A 15,755-nucleotide genomic window follows, 5' to 3' on the forward strand; every position below is an offset into this window, starting at 1 on the left:
AATCGGGAACCAGATGGGCAACTTGGAGTGTGTAAGGTGGAAAGCGTTGGAACCTTTTTGCCTTCCTGATAATGCCTTACAAGCACTCATTTTTTTACATTTATACCCGGTATTTTGCTCTCATAGTCATGGTTTGGTTGATGGGAAATGGAATATTTAAAGTTGGCTCACATACGGTTATATTTCGGGCGTCGCATCGTTTGGGTTTGATTTTCATATGCTGCAATGGGAATGGTTTCATAGAATCGATAAAAGTGCACATTAGTGGTTTCCGTCAATTTTCTACTTTCGCTGGAGAGTTTTCAGATCAAATCAAGATCATTGAGCAACTTGGGCTGTTCCGTTAGTTGACTCTTATAGTTTTAATATTCTTCCATAACTACCTCGTATGACGAAGTACTGTACAATGAGTTGTTTAGATGAAATAAAAATTTGAAATCCCCTTGAAAGGATACGGAAATTGCGCGATAGATTACAGAAGAGAAAATCTAAATAAATGGCTTTTAGAAGGTAGCTAAAGGAAATGGCCTATTTTAAGTATGCACAAGAGGTATATCTACAAATCCAACAGAACATATACATGCATCAACACAAAAAAACAAAAAAACAAAAAAAAACATGCCCTGGCCTAATAGTAGAAATGAAACGGTACAGTCGAAAATTCTATGCGGCAACGTCGACAACTTCCGCAAACCATTGTTTTAACGCCAAACTCAAAATTGCTGGTAACTCCTGAACATCCCTAACAACCAGATAATATGCAAATGGAAATCCTTCAAGATATCGTTTCATTTTCAACTTCATCTCTCCTGTCCCCGACCCGTCAGGTTCGAAACTCGCCTGCGTCAGATCGAGAATCGAGTTCCCCTTCACTGCATCGACGATGATGAAGACTATCATGATTCGCTCCTCTTGCGCTTGTCGAACTAACCGGCGAATGGTCTCATGGTCTTCACAGATTCCATCCGATATGATGAGTTCCAGCTGCCAAAGATCTCCGCTCCCACTCGAACGAGAGCGTTTCGCCTTCGCCTCCCTAAACAGAGCAATCGAGTCGGAGATAAGTTTCCGTACATTTGTGCCAGTCTGTTTGTAGCTGAACTGCTGGAAGATTTGGACACCTGCTTCAGACGAGAAAGGTTTTCCAAATTCATGAGCCACACGGACGTGGTCCTCATCTCCGAAACTGACAACGCAGAGATCCCCTGCCTCTAGCATGCTTAGGCTTTTTGCAACAAGAGCGAGCGTCTCGAAAGCTAGTTGCCCGCTGCCGCTCTCAAGCATTGATTTACTATCATCAACTGCAATCATGATTTGGTAACTTCTCTTTGAAGGGACAGATCGTCGCATCCAGATCTTATCTCGTTTATATTGGGATGCGATGTACGGAATGATGCGCTTGATATTGAGTCGTTTTCCGGTTCTAAAGTCTCCTCGCAGTTTGGTTGCCAGAGTGGGTGCGAGAATCAAGCGTAGTTGTTCAGTCAGCGAGAGCGAGAGATCGTGGGTAATTGACTCATAGTGAGACCATAGTCGCCGGGCTTCCTCTGGAGAACTCAATGGAGCCAATTCCGAAGTGACATGCAAGGCCAACAGATGAGTATCCATGTCTTCCATTTCTCGAGACTCCTCTTTTTGTCCATTTTGATTTGTAGGTTCAGTTTCCATGCTTCTATCACCAGCAACAAATGATCTTGATGTATTACTGTTCTCCGGCAGATCGGGTTTCTGGTCCAAATCCATTTGATCTTCCAAAGACTGTTCTGCAGGAAGATTCTGAGGCTCTCCGGCATCTGGAAGGAATTCTCCTTCTTCTGGCTTTATATCGGATTCGACAGCGTTGCTTTGATCAAGGCTCTTGGCTTGCTCTTCGTTTGCCTGGCCAAGTGCTTGAGTATCTGCGACATCCTGATCGTCTGCGAGATGCTCGAAGTCCGCATCTTCCATGTTGGCATCCTGATTTTCATTCTGGGAAGTGTCTTGGTTGTCAGAGGTCTCCTTGATTTGACGTTGACGGCGGTGCCATTGCTCGAGAATATCGCCAAGCTTTTTGAAAGCTTGTGTTTGGGAGTCTTCTAGTTTGCCGTCGTCTCGACCACCAGATGCGTTTGTTGCTTCTTTCCCGTCTTCACCCTGGTCAGCACTGCCTGTCTGAGGCTTTTGCTCGTCAGCCTGGTCCTTGGAGCCTTGTTCTTGAGTTGCTTCGCCAGAGTCCCCTTTCTCTCGATTTTGATCTTGGTCGACTCCTAGACCACCAGAAACTTCCTCACTTGGAGCAATATTTTCCGAATCTGCTTGGTTATCTGTCCTCTCCATTTCCAAGAGTCCCTCTCTCTCCTCCTCTTCTTCTTCTGCTGTCTCAGTCTCTGGCTCCTCTTTGGGACCTTCGGCGTCTTCTTGCCCGTTGACAACTTCTTCTGTTGCTTCTTCTGCTGTTTCGGCTTCATCTTCGACTTGATGTTGAGAATCCAGGTCCAGATCATCATTGGGTTGTTCCGGAGCATCTGGCTCGCCTTCCCAGATGCTATTATTATCGTCTGACAAACCGCCAAGATCATCATCCAGATCGGATCCCTCTTTATCTTTGTCATCTTGGCCATCTAGCTCCATGTCTTCGGGTAGATCGAGAACTGGTTCTTCTTTTGCATGTGGATCGGTTGTATCCATGTCTTCCCTACCAACAGCTTCTCCTTCATGATCAGGAGGCTCGGATCCCTCGTTTTCGCTTTCCTCTCCATCTTTATCTTGGTCTACCTTTTCATTCTTTTCAGTGGGCGCAGCTGTTTTATCCTCCGATTCTGGCTCCCCTTTTCCTTGTTCGTTTTCCGTATCTTTCTGTTCTTGATCATTGGTCCCATCCCACATTTTTTCATCAACTGCGGAAGCGTCTAGTCCATCAACACTGCCAGTTTCCTCATCAATGTCCATATCTTCTTCCTCTTCTTGGTCTGAGCCCTTTCCGTCTTCCGCATCCTTCTCATCCTCAAAATCACTTCTGTCTGCCTCAAGATCCTCATGGTCCATATTGACAGCATCGTCTTCCCCCTCCTTGTCCTCTTTGTCTCCATCCATTTGTTGCTTTTCCTGGGCTAGGTCGGACAAATCTTCATCATCTTGAACATCTTTGCTAATATCCTCAGCGCCTTCCCCATCGCCTAGCCCAGTCCCACTTTCCAGCTTGTCAGATTTCCCCTGCTCTCCAGAGCTCTCAAGCGGAGTACAGAAACCTTCCGACGCAATCTGGTTAAACGACTTTGCTAAGAGATATGACATCTTGCACATCTCTCGATGTAGCGCAGAATACCGGTGAAGGACATCAGTACAAATCGATTTGTATTGTTCCGCGATTGGCAGTACTACTGATATGGCGGCGCCAACAACAGTAAGCGAAGTCGAATCCGTCGTGGAAATGTGCTGAATCTGGGCTAGCACAGAGTTGATAGCACCAGCGATATCGACCATGTGTAGCTCTGCACACGCTTTTGATATAACTTGTTCAGTTTTTACCAACCAGGCTGGGGTATCCTTTGAAGAAGGAGCTGTGGACAGTGAGGAACTTAATTTTTGCATCACAACAAAAATTTTGTCCATCGTTGTCAAGAGGGCCGAGTCAAACTCCTGTAGTGAAATTCTGATTTGGCCATTGGTTTCTGGCATGCTTGATTTTGTGCATAATTCAGTCCATGGAAGTATCTGTTCCAGAGCGAAGGTCAACTCAGGATGCTCATCAATCCGTTTTAGTACATCGGATCGTATATCTGAAACCAACGTCTGAACGCTCGAAAATAGATTTTCGTGAGTGCTAGTAGATAATCCTGGAGGTAGAGTTTTTAGATTTTCGATTGAGATAAGTAGCGTGTTCAAGCGGGTTTTCCAATCATCCAATGCCCCTAGCACTTCCGACGAATCAATTCCGGCAAAATTTCGGTGGATTTGAAGAGTTGAACCACAGACACCAAGGATAGTGGAAAGCCACCGAAGCGTTCCTCGGAGATCACGACGGCTGGATGGGAGATAGCTGTTACTGTACAACAGGGAGCTACTAAGATCAGATACATTCCTCATTTGTTGCATCGTGGATTCGAGAGCAATAAAGTTATCCATCCTCCATGATAGAGTTTCCCTTTGTTTCAATGCCCAATGAAGAAGACCTTCAATAAATCCCGCGCTTCTAGCAACCTCAACATTGCTAAGGTCTTCAGAGTACTCGTGCGAGGAAATGCGGACACGAGGCACCAAATCCAAAAATCGATGAAAGTAAGAGTCTGCGCTCTTAATATGGACAGAATCAACATGCGCCGTGAGAGGGCGTGTCGTTGAAAGGACCGCAGCGACAGATTGTTGACTTTCAAGAATGGTAGTCCCAACATTAGAACGGATGCCCATGAAGCGAAGGTCTTTGAGTTTTTCTGCATAGAACCGCCGCTTTTGGCCTTTGAGATGCTGAACATCGTGCTGGTTATCTTCGGTTAGGGTCTTTGGGGTTCGGGATTTAAATTCGGCGATGGTGTCAATTATGTCGCGCATGAACGCATCGAGCTCCTCGTGGGCCAATAATCCTGTTAGAGAGTTCTCATACACACGTTGCATGCTCTTGACTGCGCCATCCGGGTCCGTAAATCGAATGGGTCGCTGGCCCCATGCGTGAACATTTTCACGGCATACGCGGAGGGCAGTGGAGGAAACACGATCGGGTAGTGCGATACATTTATCCGGCAATGATTCTATTGTATCCGGAGGGCAGGAGAGTCCCTTCATGAACAGGCCTTCCGAGGATTGCCCTAGAAGACTGCGATACTTTTTCACAACCCTGAACAATTTGTTATGAGAACGACGTGCACTCTCTCTGAGAGCAGTGATGTTAACGTCCTTCCAGCTTGCCAGCTGAATAGTTTGCTGGATGTCGCGTTCCAGTGCTTGTCTGCCGTCACCAAGTGATTTTTCAAAAATAGACACAAACGGGAGGTAGTGGTGAAGTAGGTTGTCAATCGCACCACTTAGTTGTTCTAGAGGGGGGAAGTCCGTAGCATAGAGATGCAGTAGCATTTTGAATTTTGCAACAAGTTGCAGCCTAAACTTGTATTGACCCATTGGGGTGGAGCAAATGAATCTCTCGAGGGTAGCGATCAGTTCAACGGAGTGTTCAGTTAATGGCTGTCCGTCTTGTACTAGCCGTAATGGGGCCGCAATTATCACATCATACGCAACAAACCACCATGCACTCGCATCCTCGCTGCATTTCTCATCTTCTATGTCCAAAAGGCGAGCCCAAGTGGATAATTCAATGCGCCGCCAATTTATGAGAAGGGCTGTTAAATTGTCGTAGCATTGAGCGGCAGAGAATGCTTTACTTGCGACAGTCTGCCACTCATAAATAAATGAATGAAGTTTCTCCGCCTTGGTTATAAATTTAGCAAGCGGTTCTTGGTGTCTGAATTGGAAGATCTCGGAGCAACAGTGAATAACATCTGAAAGAGTAGAGTGCTCGGGCCATGAATTTTGAAGTTCTTTGAAACGCACACGGATAGCTGCAACCAAATCTGCGAGTTTCTTCACCTCTACCAAGTTTGGATCTGAATAGAAATTGTAAGACGTTGGTTGCTTAGAAGTTTTTACCTCGTCTAGAAATAGAATTGCTCCGAGCAGGTGTGATTTGGGGTCCGCCGTTGGGATGTCTCCTAGGTGTTTTGCAATGTTCGAACCAAGTAGTTTCGTGGAGTCTACCAGCAATTTCTTCAGTGTTGACTCCTTATCGAGGCGGGAGAACAAATTATCGAGTACACTGGAAAGCTGCATGGAAATAGTTTTGACATCAAGCTGTGGCAATGTTCGACTTTCAAGATCATTCTCAATCGGGCCGTCAAACGTAGGGAAAAGTTGAGAAAACTCATCAGCATCTACTTCCTGATCACCTTCGAACGATCCTCGATAACGGTATAGGCTCGACTTTTGGGAGTGCTTATTTTGATCAACCTCCAGCTGCTGTTTCCAGAGAATGGAAAAGTCCTCGAAGATATCACGGAGAAGCTGGCGATTTTCAGCAGCTGAAAGAGTTTCAGGGTCCGTATTTTGGAAAACCCGTAGGACAGAGAGCCGTTGCAACCCGAGGTCTATCTTCTCTGCGTTAGACAACCGAGAGGACGGCTGCTGCAGTTCGACAAGAGAGACTCTTCTGGCGCTCATTAATGGTGTAACCTGCCCCATAGCCTGCATGAAACTTTGACCCAAATGGGAACGATGCTCAGCACACTGAACCAGTTCTACCCCGAGATGCAGAATCTCCAGGAAGCGGACGATGGGAATGACAACATCGCCGTATGCCTTATAATTTGTGGTGAGGCGAAGACATATTTGCTGGATATTTTTTTGCAAAAGTTTACCTTGTTGGTTGACAGCATTGCCAGAGTCCGAGCTACCTGAATCCTGGAGGGAACGAAGAATAACATCAGGATTCGAGCTGAGAACTGAATTTAGAATGTTGGCAAATTCTCCCTGCAATTCGCCAGACTGGGAAGGTTTGGGTCGAATAACCGGGGGTGAAGGGGGCACAGCACCCAGTAGCTGGAGCTCGCCGTTAATCATCCGAATACGTAAACTCGATTCTTGTCCAGAGAAGGACAATTCAAATGTTTTTAATGCGTCAAGCTTTCTGGTTTTCTCCTGGACGCGTTGCGTGTATTGTTGTTGTTGAACAACTAATCCAAGCGACGGGTCGAAAGGTTTGTTTGGGACAAAGAGTTGGAGACATGCCATAGCAAGGTGGATACAAGCGGCTCCTAGTTGAAGGTACTTAGCGGCCCCGTTTTCACCGCCAACCAAAGAGGACAAGATTTTATTGAATGATCTCGATGCAAATTCATTGAAATAGTGATGTTTTTCGGAATTATCTCGTAAATTAAGTCGTAGTGTTTGGATCTTAGAATATCCGCTGGGCGACTCACGACCCAGTGAGCCTAGGTAGGATACAGCACTTGCGAGCGACGTGGGATCGATCAAATCTTCATGGCAATGTAAAAGCTCTCGGAGAAGCTCGCCCAGCCGGCTCTGGAGGATATCAAACTGATTATGCGCGATTTGGCCGGTGCTTGAGCATAAGCCGTTTGCAATGAGGTCAAGTTCAGAGTGAAGGAGGTTCATTCCCTTCAAGGGCACATTTCCAAGAGACCCTAGTTTCACTATCAGTGATAGTGAAATAGTTCCACGGAGTGCCAATGGTTTGCGTGACATGTTTTGGAAACCTGAGAAACGTGAAATTCTTGACAGGAGCTCAGGAACAGGGTTTTCCAAAGTTGACATATCATGCGGAGAAGCTGGGCGTCCTGCGAGCAGCTGTAATACGTTAGAGAGGGCAGAATTTGTAGTAGCAGTATCCAGTTTTCTGATGTCGATAAAATCACGATACTGCGAGAGTGCTTCAAACTCCATGGAAAAGTAGGGAGCTGATACTGAGTCGGAATCCAGCATGCGGGTTTCAAAGTCATCGATCACATGTTGAAGATCCTGAAAAGATGTCAGTTCTATATTTGAAATCAAGTGACTTGCGGTCATACCTGAATCAGACCACCTGGGTCCGCGCCTTGTAGCATTGAAATCTGCGCCTGGACTAGCGAGTGGCGGAATTGGTTGAGTTGCGTAAAGGGCAAATTTGTCTTCAAAGTAATCTGATCAAACTGGGCAGCAACATACTGCAAATCGACCATTGACTTCAAATGAGCGGGATCAATTGGCGTTGCTGGTCTCCAGCGATCCCACATCCTCTGCATGCTCTGACCGGTTGTCAGGCCCCAGTTGGCACGGAAATTATTAAGTGATTCAAACAGGACCCTAACAAGATCAAGCTGAACATCCTTAAAGCGAGAGTAAAGAGATTGCCCGATTTGCAAGTATGTTTGAAATACCCCCTCGTCAAAGTCATTCGCTTGCACGACATTGAAAATGTCCCAGCACAACTCTAATATGGAGCTGACCATAGCACACACATCAACGGAACATAACAGCTCGGCATCAATGTTCTGAATGGTCTCGCTCAAAGCCTGAATACAGTTGGAAAGATACAAAGCAACCGGCTGGGTTGATTCTTTCATAAGTGCTGGAATCGTATTCGAAGCCATCGACCTTTCCAGCCTGTTCATTTCAGAGGGCTTTTTGTTTGAAACGGAGCCACGAACTTGAGACAAGACTTGGTGGAAATGCCAAACATTAAATTGTATCTCTTGGAGTTTTGTTAATTTTGCTAAAAGAGCTCGTGATTCTGGAACGATGCAGGCCACAATTCGGGGCTCATTGATCAATGGATGTAGTGGCTGTTTGGTCTCTATTAGTTAACAAACCGGCAAAGTAGGGAAGGTCTACCACGTACCTCGACACTCCGGCGAAAGCTCGAAAATTTCTGTTCGTTCCAACTTCCATTGCATAGAATATCCTTCAAAGGAGGAAGGGTATCATGGTGCAAAAAAGCGTGATAGCGATCAAACGTCTGGTAAATAGCTGTTGAACGCTTCGTATCAGCGGCACTATTCGTGGTCCATATGTCGATAGAAGTGGCCGACGATTGCTGCAGGCTGCGAAAATCGTGCGGGGCCAAGTGATCAAGAGACACTTCTAATTCATCCTGTAGCCTGTCCGATTCCTTTCGATAGCATGAGAGATCTTGACCCCAGCGAATTCGGTAAATTAACGATTCCGAGGTATAAAATATTCCTCCAGCTTTAGGCATAGCTTCGTCGGCCCTTGGCGGGAAACATATTTCGATAGCCCGATTCCTCATTGCTCGCGACAGCTCCCCATAACGAGGATCCATAGTGAGAAAGAGTCGAAAATTCGGGTGCGGTTTCACCACTTTTGCAGTACCATCTCCAGTTCTTTGCTCATTGATAACTAAGCACCCGTTCGGTTCCATAAGTGAATTTAGTCTATCCAAAACAGAGGAATTGCAAAGGTTGGCATTGTCAAGGACCACCCAATCGCCTTTCTGTACTGATTGAATAAATATGCCCTCAGTCCATTCGAAGCCAATTGTTTTGCCACCAGAAGACGACTTGAGCAATGTTTTCGAGCGCTGGTAAAATTCCGTGAAGTTTGGATGTAATTCCTTGAGCGAAATTCTGTGTAGTGCGTCCGAAATAGTTTCAAGCTCGGGTGTTCTGCTTTTGACTGTTTGGTAAAGCTGTACGAGCTCACTATCCACATCGGTCTGCTTAGTGGCAGTATGCGTGGAGACAATCTGAGCTTGTAGAAATTGGCATAGCTCGTCCATAAAACTTAGCAGATGGCGGTCATTATCTACCTGCTCAAAGCCACCGATGAGATCCATCGTATCAGTATCCGCGTTTAGAGCCAATTCGACAACTTTAGAGCCACTGAAAGCGGCAAGCTTCCGTAAAATGGCTGTCTTCCCACATCCTGATGCGCCAACAAGGATACTTGGCCACCCCTGCTCTATACACAGTATCAATGATTCCATAATCGGTAGATCGCCGGCAAGTATCTTCATGTGAGGATCATTGAAATATTGCATCAGAGGATCGCGTTGAAGTACACCAAGGCCGACCTGGTATTGTGACACGCTTAGGTTATGGAAATAGCTTTTGATCTCCGGAGTCGATCCGAACACGTCCTCATACAGCGACGCAACGAGGGTTCTATCACTAGGTGTGCGAAACCTTTGGCTAATCACAACATCGAGGAATTGAGAAGGTGAAACTCGGATTGGAGTGGATTCAAGAAGTTTGAGCCACCTTGAGATATCCCGTAAATTTATTTCCCAGGGACCTCCGACAGTTCCCAGGCGTCGTTCGTTCGTTACTTTGAAATTCAGTGAAGAGACAAATTCCACTAGCTGTTGGATTTCTTTTTCAGGAGCAAGAGGAGACAACCTTTGACAGATCATTTTCAAGTCGTTATCGCTAAACGAGTCAGCATAAACAACTGTAAACCGGTTCACGAACGAGGCAGGGAGTCCTTTTCTTCCACCCCCTTGGTGATGAGGATTTTGCGCTGCGAATAAAACAAAGTTGGGGTGGCGTTTAAACGTTTGGTCTAACTCGGCAACATAAACTTGTTGACGGTGGTCTAGACAGGAATTCAAACCTTCCAGCACGGACTGAGACGCAAGATTCATCTCGTCTAGAAGAACCCAGCCGCCAGTTTGCATAGCGCGTAAAAAGGGTGCATCACTCCAAGAGAAATTTCCCATATCGCCGCCTTCAACAGGGACATCTGATCCAAACAAATCTGTTAAATCAGTCTGGTCGGAAAGATTGATTCGGGTAAGGGGTTTTCCAAGAGATTGTGCCAAAGCGGCAACGAGGGTGGTTTTGCCAACACCAGGGCTACCCTCAAGCAGAATCGGCTTTGCTGACTGAAGGCCGCGGGCAATTCTCAGAGTGTTAGCAATTGTAGTCGGTGCGTCCATAGAAAATGTGGGATCATTCTCTGAATGGGTGTTCATCTCTAGAACGAATGGTCCAATTCTCATAATATTTTCTTCCATAGATATAGTAGCTGCTTGATAATAGATAGAGGCGGCATCGAAACCAAAAATTTTACCTAATCTCTCGAGACATTTGACGCGGTCGTGTTTGAGATTTGAGGCACCTGAAGCAAGCATAGCGGAAGGGTTGGCGCCCAGTGTATCGATGTATACTAGAGCCGCGCCATGGACCATCGCAGTAACGTCATCGAGCTCTTTGCATTGATTTACAAAGTCAACCCATGCCAACAAATCGCGAATGGATATTGATCCAGAGGAGGTTGCCTGGAAAGTTTCTTTGAACCATTTTGCGAACGTTAACATTGAACTTGGGGCATTCGAGATAGGCGATAAGAGTTTTGCAGACAAGATGGGAAGGATATCTTCAGCTTCGGAAAGCTGAGGTACCCAAATTTCGGTAAGCCGGTTCCGGAGCGCAGCAGAGAGTTCTCTTTTTCCGTAGTCCCCTCCTGGGTTCATGGTTGCCAAAAACTGGAAACCATCCCTTGCGACCACTAAGGAATCGATAGGGCCTTTTTCTGCAAGGAGTAAAGACCTGTGGGATTCAAGAACGCTGTTTAGGCGTTCCAAAACGGAGTCGTCTGCAAGTGAAATTTCGTCTAGAAGAAAATGTTGCCCGGTTTCCATTGCCGTTATGAGACTACCGTTGGACCATTCGAAAAGTGCCTTCGCTCTTGTCATATTCTCCCTTATACGATTCACCAAACCTGGCTCGCACATGTCCAGTGCCTCGGTCTGTAATGCAGAAAATGCTCGTGTTAGCTCGTCGATAGAGCTATCACTGCTTTCATCGTATGTATCAATGGAATTCAAGACTGATGATAGATCCGCTAAAAGCTGTCCTTCGATTGCGGATCTATTTCTCAACGGCCTCTGTGCACCAATGATATCTCCCGTCTCGAGGTTAACATGAGCGTTTATGGTGAAGAGTTCCTTTCCATATATTTCTGCAATAGCCTGGCATATTTGTGTTTTGCCGCATCCGGTTTCTCCAACAAGCAGGACAGGTTCATTATGTTCAATAGCCTGTGAAACAAGTATGAATACCCTCCTCATCGCCTGTGTCCATATTATACCAGTTGGGGCAGTAGCTGAGAGCTGTTGGAGTCGAGCATCCAGTCGGGTAGAACTATAAATGGTAGTTTCATCAAGCTTCACCCTCATAACCTCCTCGACTACCTCCTTTACAGCTGCCCTTTCCTGTGGATTCCTTACCCTTTCTGCCAAAAGCATAAAACCATTGACAGCCAGTTGTTCGCGATCATCAGCACGGCGTTGGGCCCATCGAAAGAGATCACGTAGAGTAGCAAAGCTGTTTCGCTGCTCGAACAAGCGACTTGATTGTCGTAGAAGTGAAAGTTTTCGATATACCGCCACTATTCTTGCACAGAATGATGGAGGAATTTGCGATCGTTCCTTGAGAATGAATTCAAGTTCGTCCTCGGGAATGTCATCAAAATGGAGTTCAAGGAATCGATTTCGGAACGCGCGGGAAAGCACCTTTCGACCACCGTAGAGACCAGCGGGATTTTGTGTAGCGAACAGCATAAAGTTGGGATGTGGGTGGACGACTTCCTGCGATTCAGGCAAGAACAATTCTCTATTGTCATCAAGCAGGCGGTTGAGAGCTTCCAGGACATCGGTCGGTGCTAGATTAAGCTCATCTAGCACAATCCAGTAGCCATTCCTCAGGGCTTCAACCAGTATTCCTTCTTGATATCGCAAGCTGCCATCTTCGCCGGATACGTATGATCCTAAATACTCTTGGAGGTCGGTGTGTTCATGGTTGTTAATTCGGACAAATCGGTTGCCCGATATTTTGGCCAGGTATTCCACCATACTAGTTTTGCCAGAGGATGTCGGGCCCTGTAATAAAATCGGAAACCGTCTCGTAGAACTTGCTCTCACTAAATTCATCAAATTTCTCTCAATGAACGGTGTGATAATATAATGTGACTGGGACTCAATCGGAAATGCACCCTGCCTCATCCAGTAATGCTTGAATTGAACATAAGTGGCTCCGTCGTTCGGAGGCTTAGGAGTTTGTGATAATACTGATCGGGAGTTTTTCAAGCTCCCAAATATATGTTGATCCAAAAGAGGGATAATTTGGAGTTCAGATTCTTTGCTGAGCAATGTCAAAAAGCTCATGCAAAATCCTTCGTACATTGCCCGTCGAAGTCCGTAGATATGCGCTTGATTTCTCACATATATTAAAGAACGAACCAGAGTTCTGATGCTGAAATGTGGCTTCTGGCCAGCGCCGTCTGTCAGTTTGTTGTCTGCATTTAGCTTCTTCGTATCGAGGTAAAGGCGAGCAAGGGCAATAGAAGCTTTCTTGTCAGCAACAGTCAATGAGCCCAGATAAGCATCTATCAAAGTTATAAGGTCGTCGATTTCGGTATCTGGTGAATTAACATATATTTCCGTAAATCTAGATCGTAAACCAGGAGCCAAATCTCGTTTCCCAGCATCAGTTGCCGGGTTCATAGCCCCAAAAATTCGGAAATTCGGATGTCCGTAAATGCGTTCAACTTCCCCAGCCTCAGAAAGAAGCAATGACGGAATGCCGTCGCTTCCATAGTGGAGGAGACTGGCAATACTCTCTAGGGTGTCCGGGGAAGCTAAATTTATCTCATCGAGCAAAACCCATTCACCATTCTTCAGGGCTTTGACTATCTTTCCTTGTACGAACGCGAATGCAAACTTGCTATCGCCTTTAGACACCCGGACCTCAAATTCTTTCAGTTCCCTAGTAAAATTCTCCCACTTCTCACGGAGGCTGGTATATTTTGAATCGTCCAGTTTCCGTTTCTTCGAGGGTTGCTCAGAACCTGCATCCTCCAATTCAATTTTCTTTTTCTTCATCGATTCGAAAACTCCAGATGCCATTTTGACAGCCTCGTTGAGGATATTAACTAAACGTACCCAATTGCTGTTGGTAAGACATTTCGCAACCGACGATAAAAACTTCTGGTTCTTTTTTGCGGAAAAAGTCGATTCGAACAATAAATTGAAATCGTCCACCAAAGGAACAGCAATTGATCGAATATTGACAGGCTTAAAGCCACCTAGCAAGTCCGTACTTTCACTTTGTTGCGATAAATTTACCACCGTTAACCGCTGGCGCAAAAGGGAGGCAAGCTGCTGGATCACTGCGGTTTTGCCAATTCCAGTTTCTCCAACAAGTAGAACGGGTTCAGAGAGCTGCAACGCTGATATAACTTGTTCCATTATCTTCAACGAAGCCCTTGTTGGTGCAAAGGTACTCCGATCGGCTGCTGAGGAGGCTGACTTGCGCAAGCCAAGGAGTTTTCTTTTCTGGCAGGATTCTCTGCCGATCGTGACTGAGTTTGGGGAATCCAAATACTTCGGAGTCTGTTCGGACAGGCAGAATTTCATACGCTGTGGGGATACCTGCATCTCTTCCGCAATAGCTTCTGTGACCGTTGACTGAAGTAATCCTTTGGAGGAATGGGCTGCGAAACAGTCAACCGCATCCATGAAAAATTCGTCCTGAGTACCATCTGGGACTGCCTCATAGCCAGTTTCACACCCAAGATTCCGCAGCCGTCGTTCTATTCTGTAGCACAACTTAACCAAGTCACGAAGGGTTGGCAACCTCCCTGTCATGAACTTTCGAGATAAAGAACCGTTGAATAGCGAGGTGATACGGTCGAACATATTCATGATCATTTCTACCCGGGAGGAAAGTAGCGGAAACTTTTGAATAATAACCTCTTTGACTTCTGACAACGGCATTGACACCACTTGAATGCGATTCCAAAGCCTATTGCCCAACATATTGCCGCTTGGGGCAATTTCTTTCCCAGCGGCATTGATCGTGGATCTCATCGTGGCAATCACCCTGAAGCCATCGGCGCAACGGATACGTTCTTTTCTGCTCGGGATTATAAGTTCCCTTTTCTCAATAAGCGGGAGAATAAGGCCAAGGACTTCGGAAGGCGCACGGTCCAAGTCTTCAATCAAAACCCATCTGCCCTCCCTGGCTGCCTTCGTTAAAACGCCAGGTTGCCAAGAAAATGAGTAAGCCTGGGATGATGTTGAGTACACCCCCAATAAGCTTTTAGAATCGGTTTGTTCATTGATGTGAAGCGTAATCATGGAAGAAGACTGGCCCATTCGAATGGCCGCCTCATTGACAAGTGACGTTTTCCCAGAACCGGCCAGGCCGACCAGTAACACCGGGTCCATTGAGAGAAGCGCAGTACCGACGCTGCGAACGTTGCGTAGAACTGTTGGTGTTTCCACCAGAGTTGACGCTCGTATATTGTTTGTCGGATGGATTGTGGGTAGAAGTACTCCGCCGATTTCAGCAGTGTGACTTGTAAAAGAGTTTCGGAATCCTTTCGTCCAAATCTCGACAACTGAATCATCGCGAGATATCCGTGCGCTCTCAAGTTCATCTTTTAATGCAGTCCATCTCTTTTCCTCCCAAATACTAAGGAAACGATAGTCGATACTTCGGTCCTCCCACGAGCCGTTGATCGCCGCCCGACCATGATACTTGCTTAGCATTTGCTCAAGAGCAGCATCTGCAGCACGCATATACAAGCAAAAACATCGGATTGCAAGATATCTAATGACAGGATTGGGATGAGTGAGCAGTGACTGCAGCTGGGCGGCGGGAAGAATATCCGAGAAACTGCCCAAGTCAAAGCTAAGTAGGCGGAATAGAGCAATCAGAAACGCATGCAGCGTTTGTTCTTCCATATTCAGGAGTTGAAACTGGTTTGATTCCGGCGAGGAGGGCAGGGCACTGCCCTTGAGATGCTGTGAGGCGACATGGACAAATGGTTGAAGATATGGCGCAAAAGGTAAAATTCGTGAAAATGCGAGAGTAATTTGTACAGAATATTCACGGGAGTCCAAGTAAAGCCATCTAGCAGCTAAATCCACAAATATTGGCTCGTACAGTGCGAACAACTTATTGGTATAATTTGGGTGTAATGCTGCAATTGCTAGTGCATCGAGGCATGCTGATGGATTCGAACTGCTGGTACGCAGAATTTCTACCAGTTCAGGCGGGAGTTGTTGTAAAAACTGAGAACCTGGTAAAAGTACCTCATTAATACTAAATTGAGTCATCCTGTAAGCCACCTTAAAAAGCCCTTTTCCTCCACCCAGGACTTTTTTAGACCTCAATATCAACAATAATGAATTTCAACATCGAGAAATTTTCTGTCAGTCGAATTATTTTCTGCCGCGAGATCACCATGTCACGTGAATACGCTAAATGGAT

At 46.0% G+C, this 15,755-nt stretch overlaps 1 protein-coding gene across 1 annotated transcript; it reads right to left on the reverse strand.

Moving 5' to 3' along the window:
* Positions 1-518: 518 nt before the first annotated feature.
* BDBG_05667 (midasin) lies at positions 519-15,658 on the reverse strand. The gene is made up of 3 exons (XM_002624113.2): positions 8,360-15,658; positions 7,551-8,303; positions 519-7,500 (listed from the first exon to the last, which is right to left on the reverse strand). Exons 1-3 carry the CDS (start codon positions 15,599-15,601, stop codon positions 664-666), a joined length of 14,832 nt encoding a protein of 4,943 aa, XP_002624159.1. The 5' UTR covers positions 15,602-15,658; the 3' UTR covers positions 519-663.
* Positions 15,659-15,755: the final 97 nt, after the last annotated feature.

Source organism: Blastomyces gilchristii (assembly GCF_000003855.2).
Source record: "Blastomyces gilchristii SLH14081 genomic scaffold supercont1.11, whole genome shotgun sequence".
In the NCBI taxonomy this organism is placed as follows: domain Eukaryota; kingdom Fungi; phylum Ascomycota; class Eurotiomycetes; order Onygenales; family Ajellomycetaceae; genus Blastomyces; species Blastomyces gilchristii.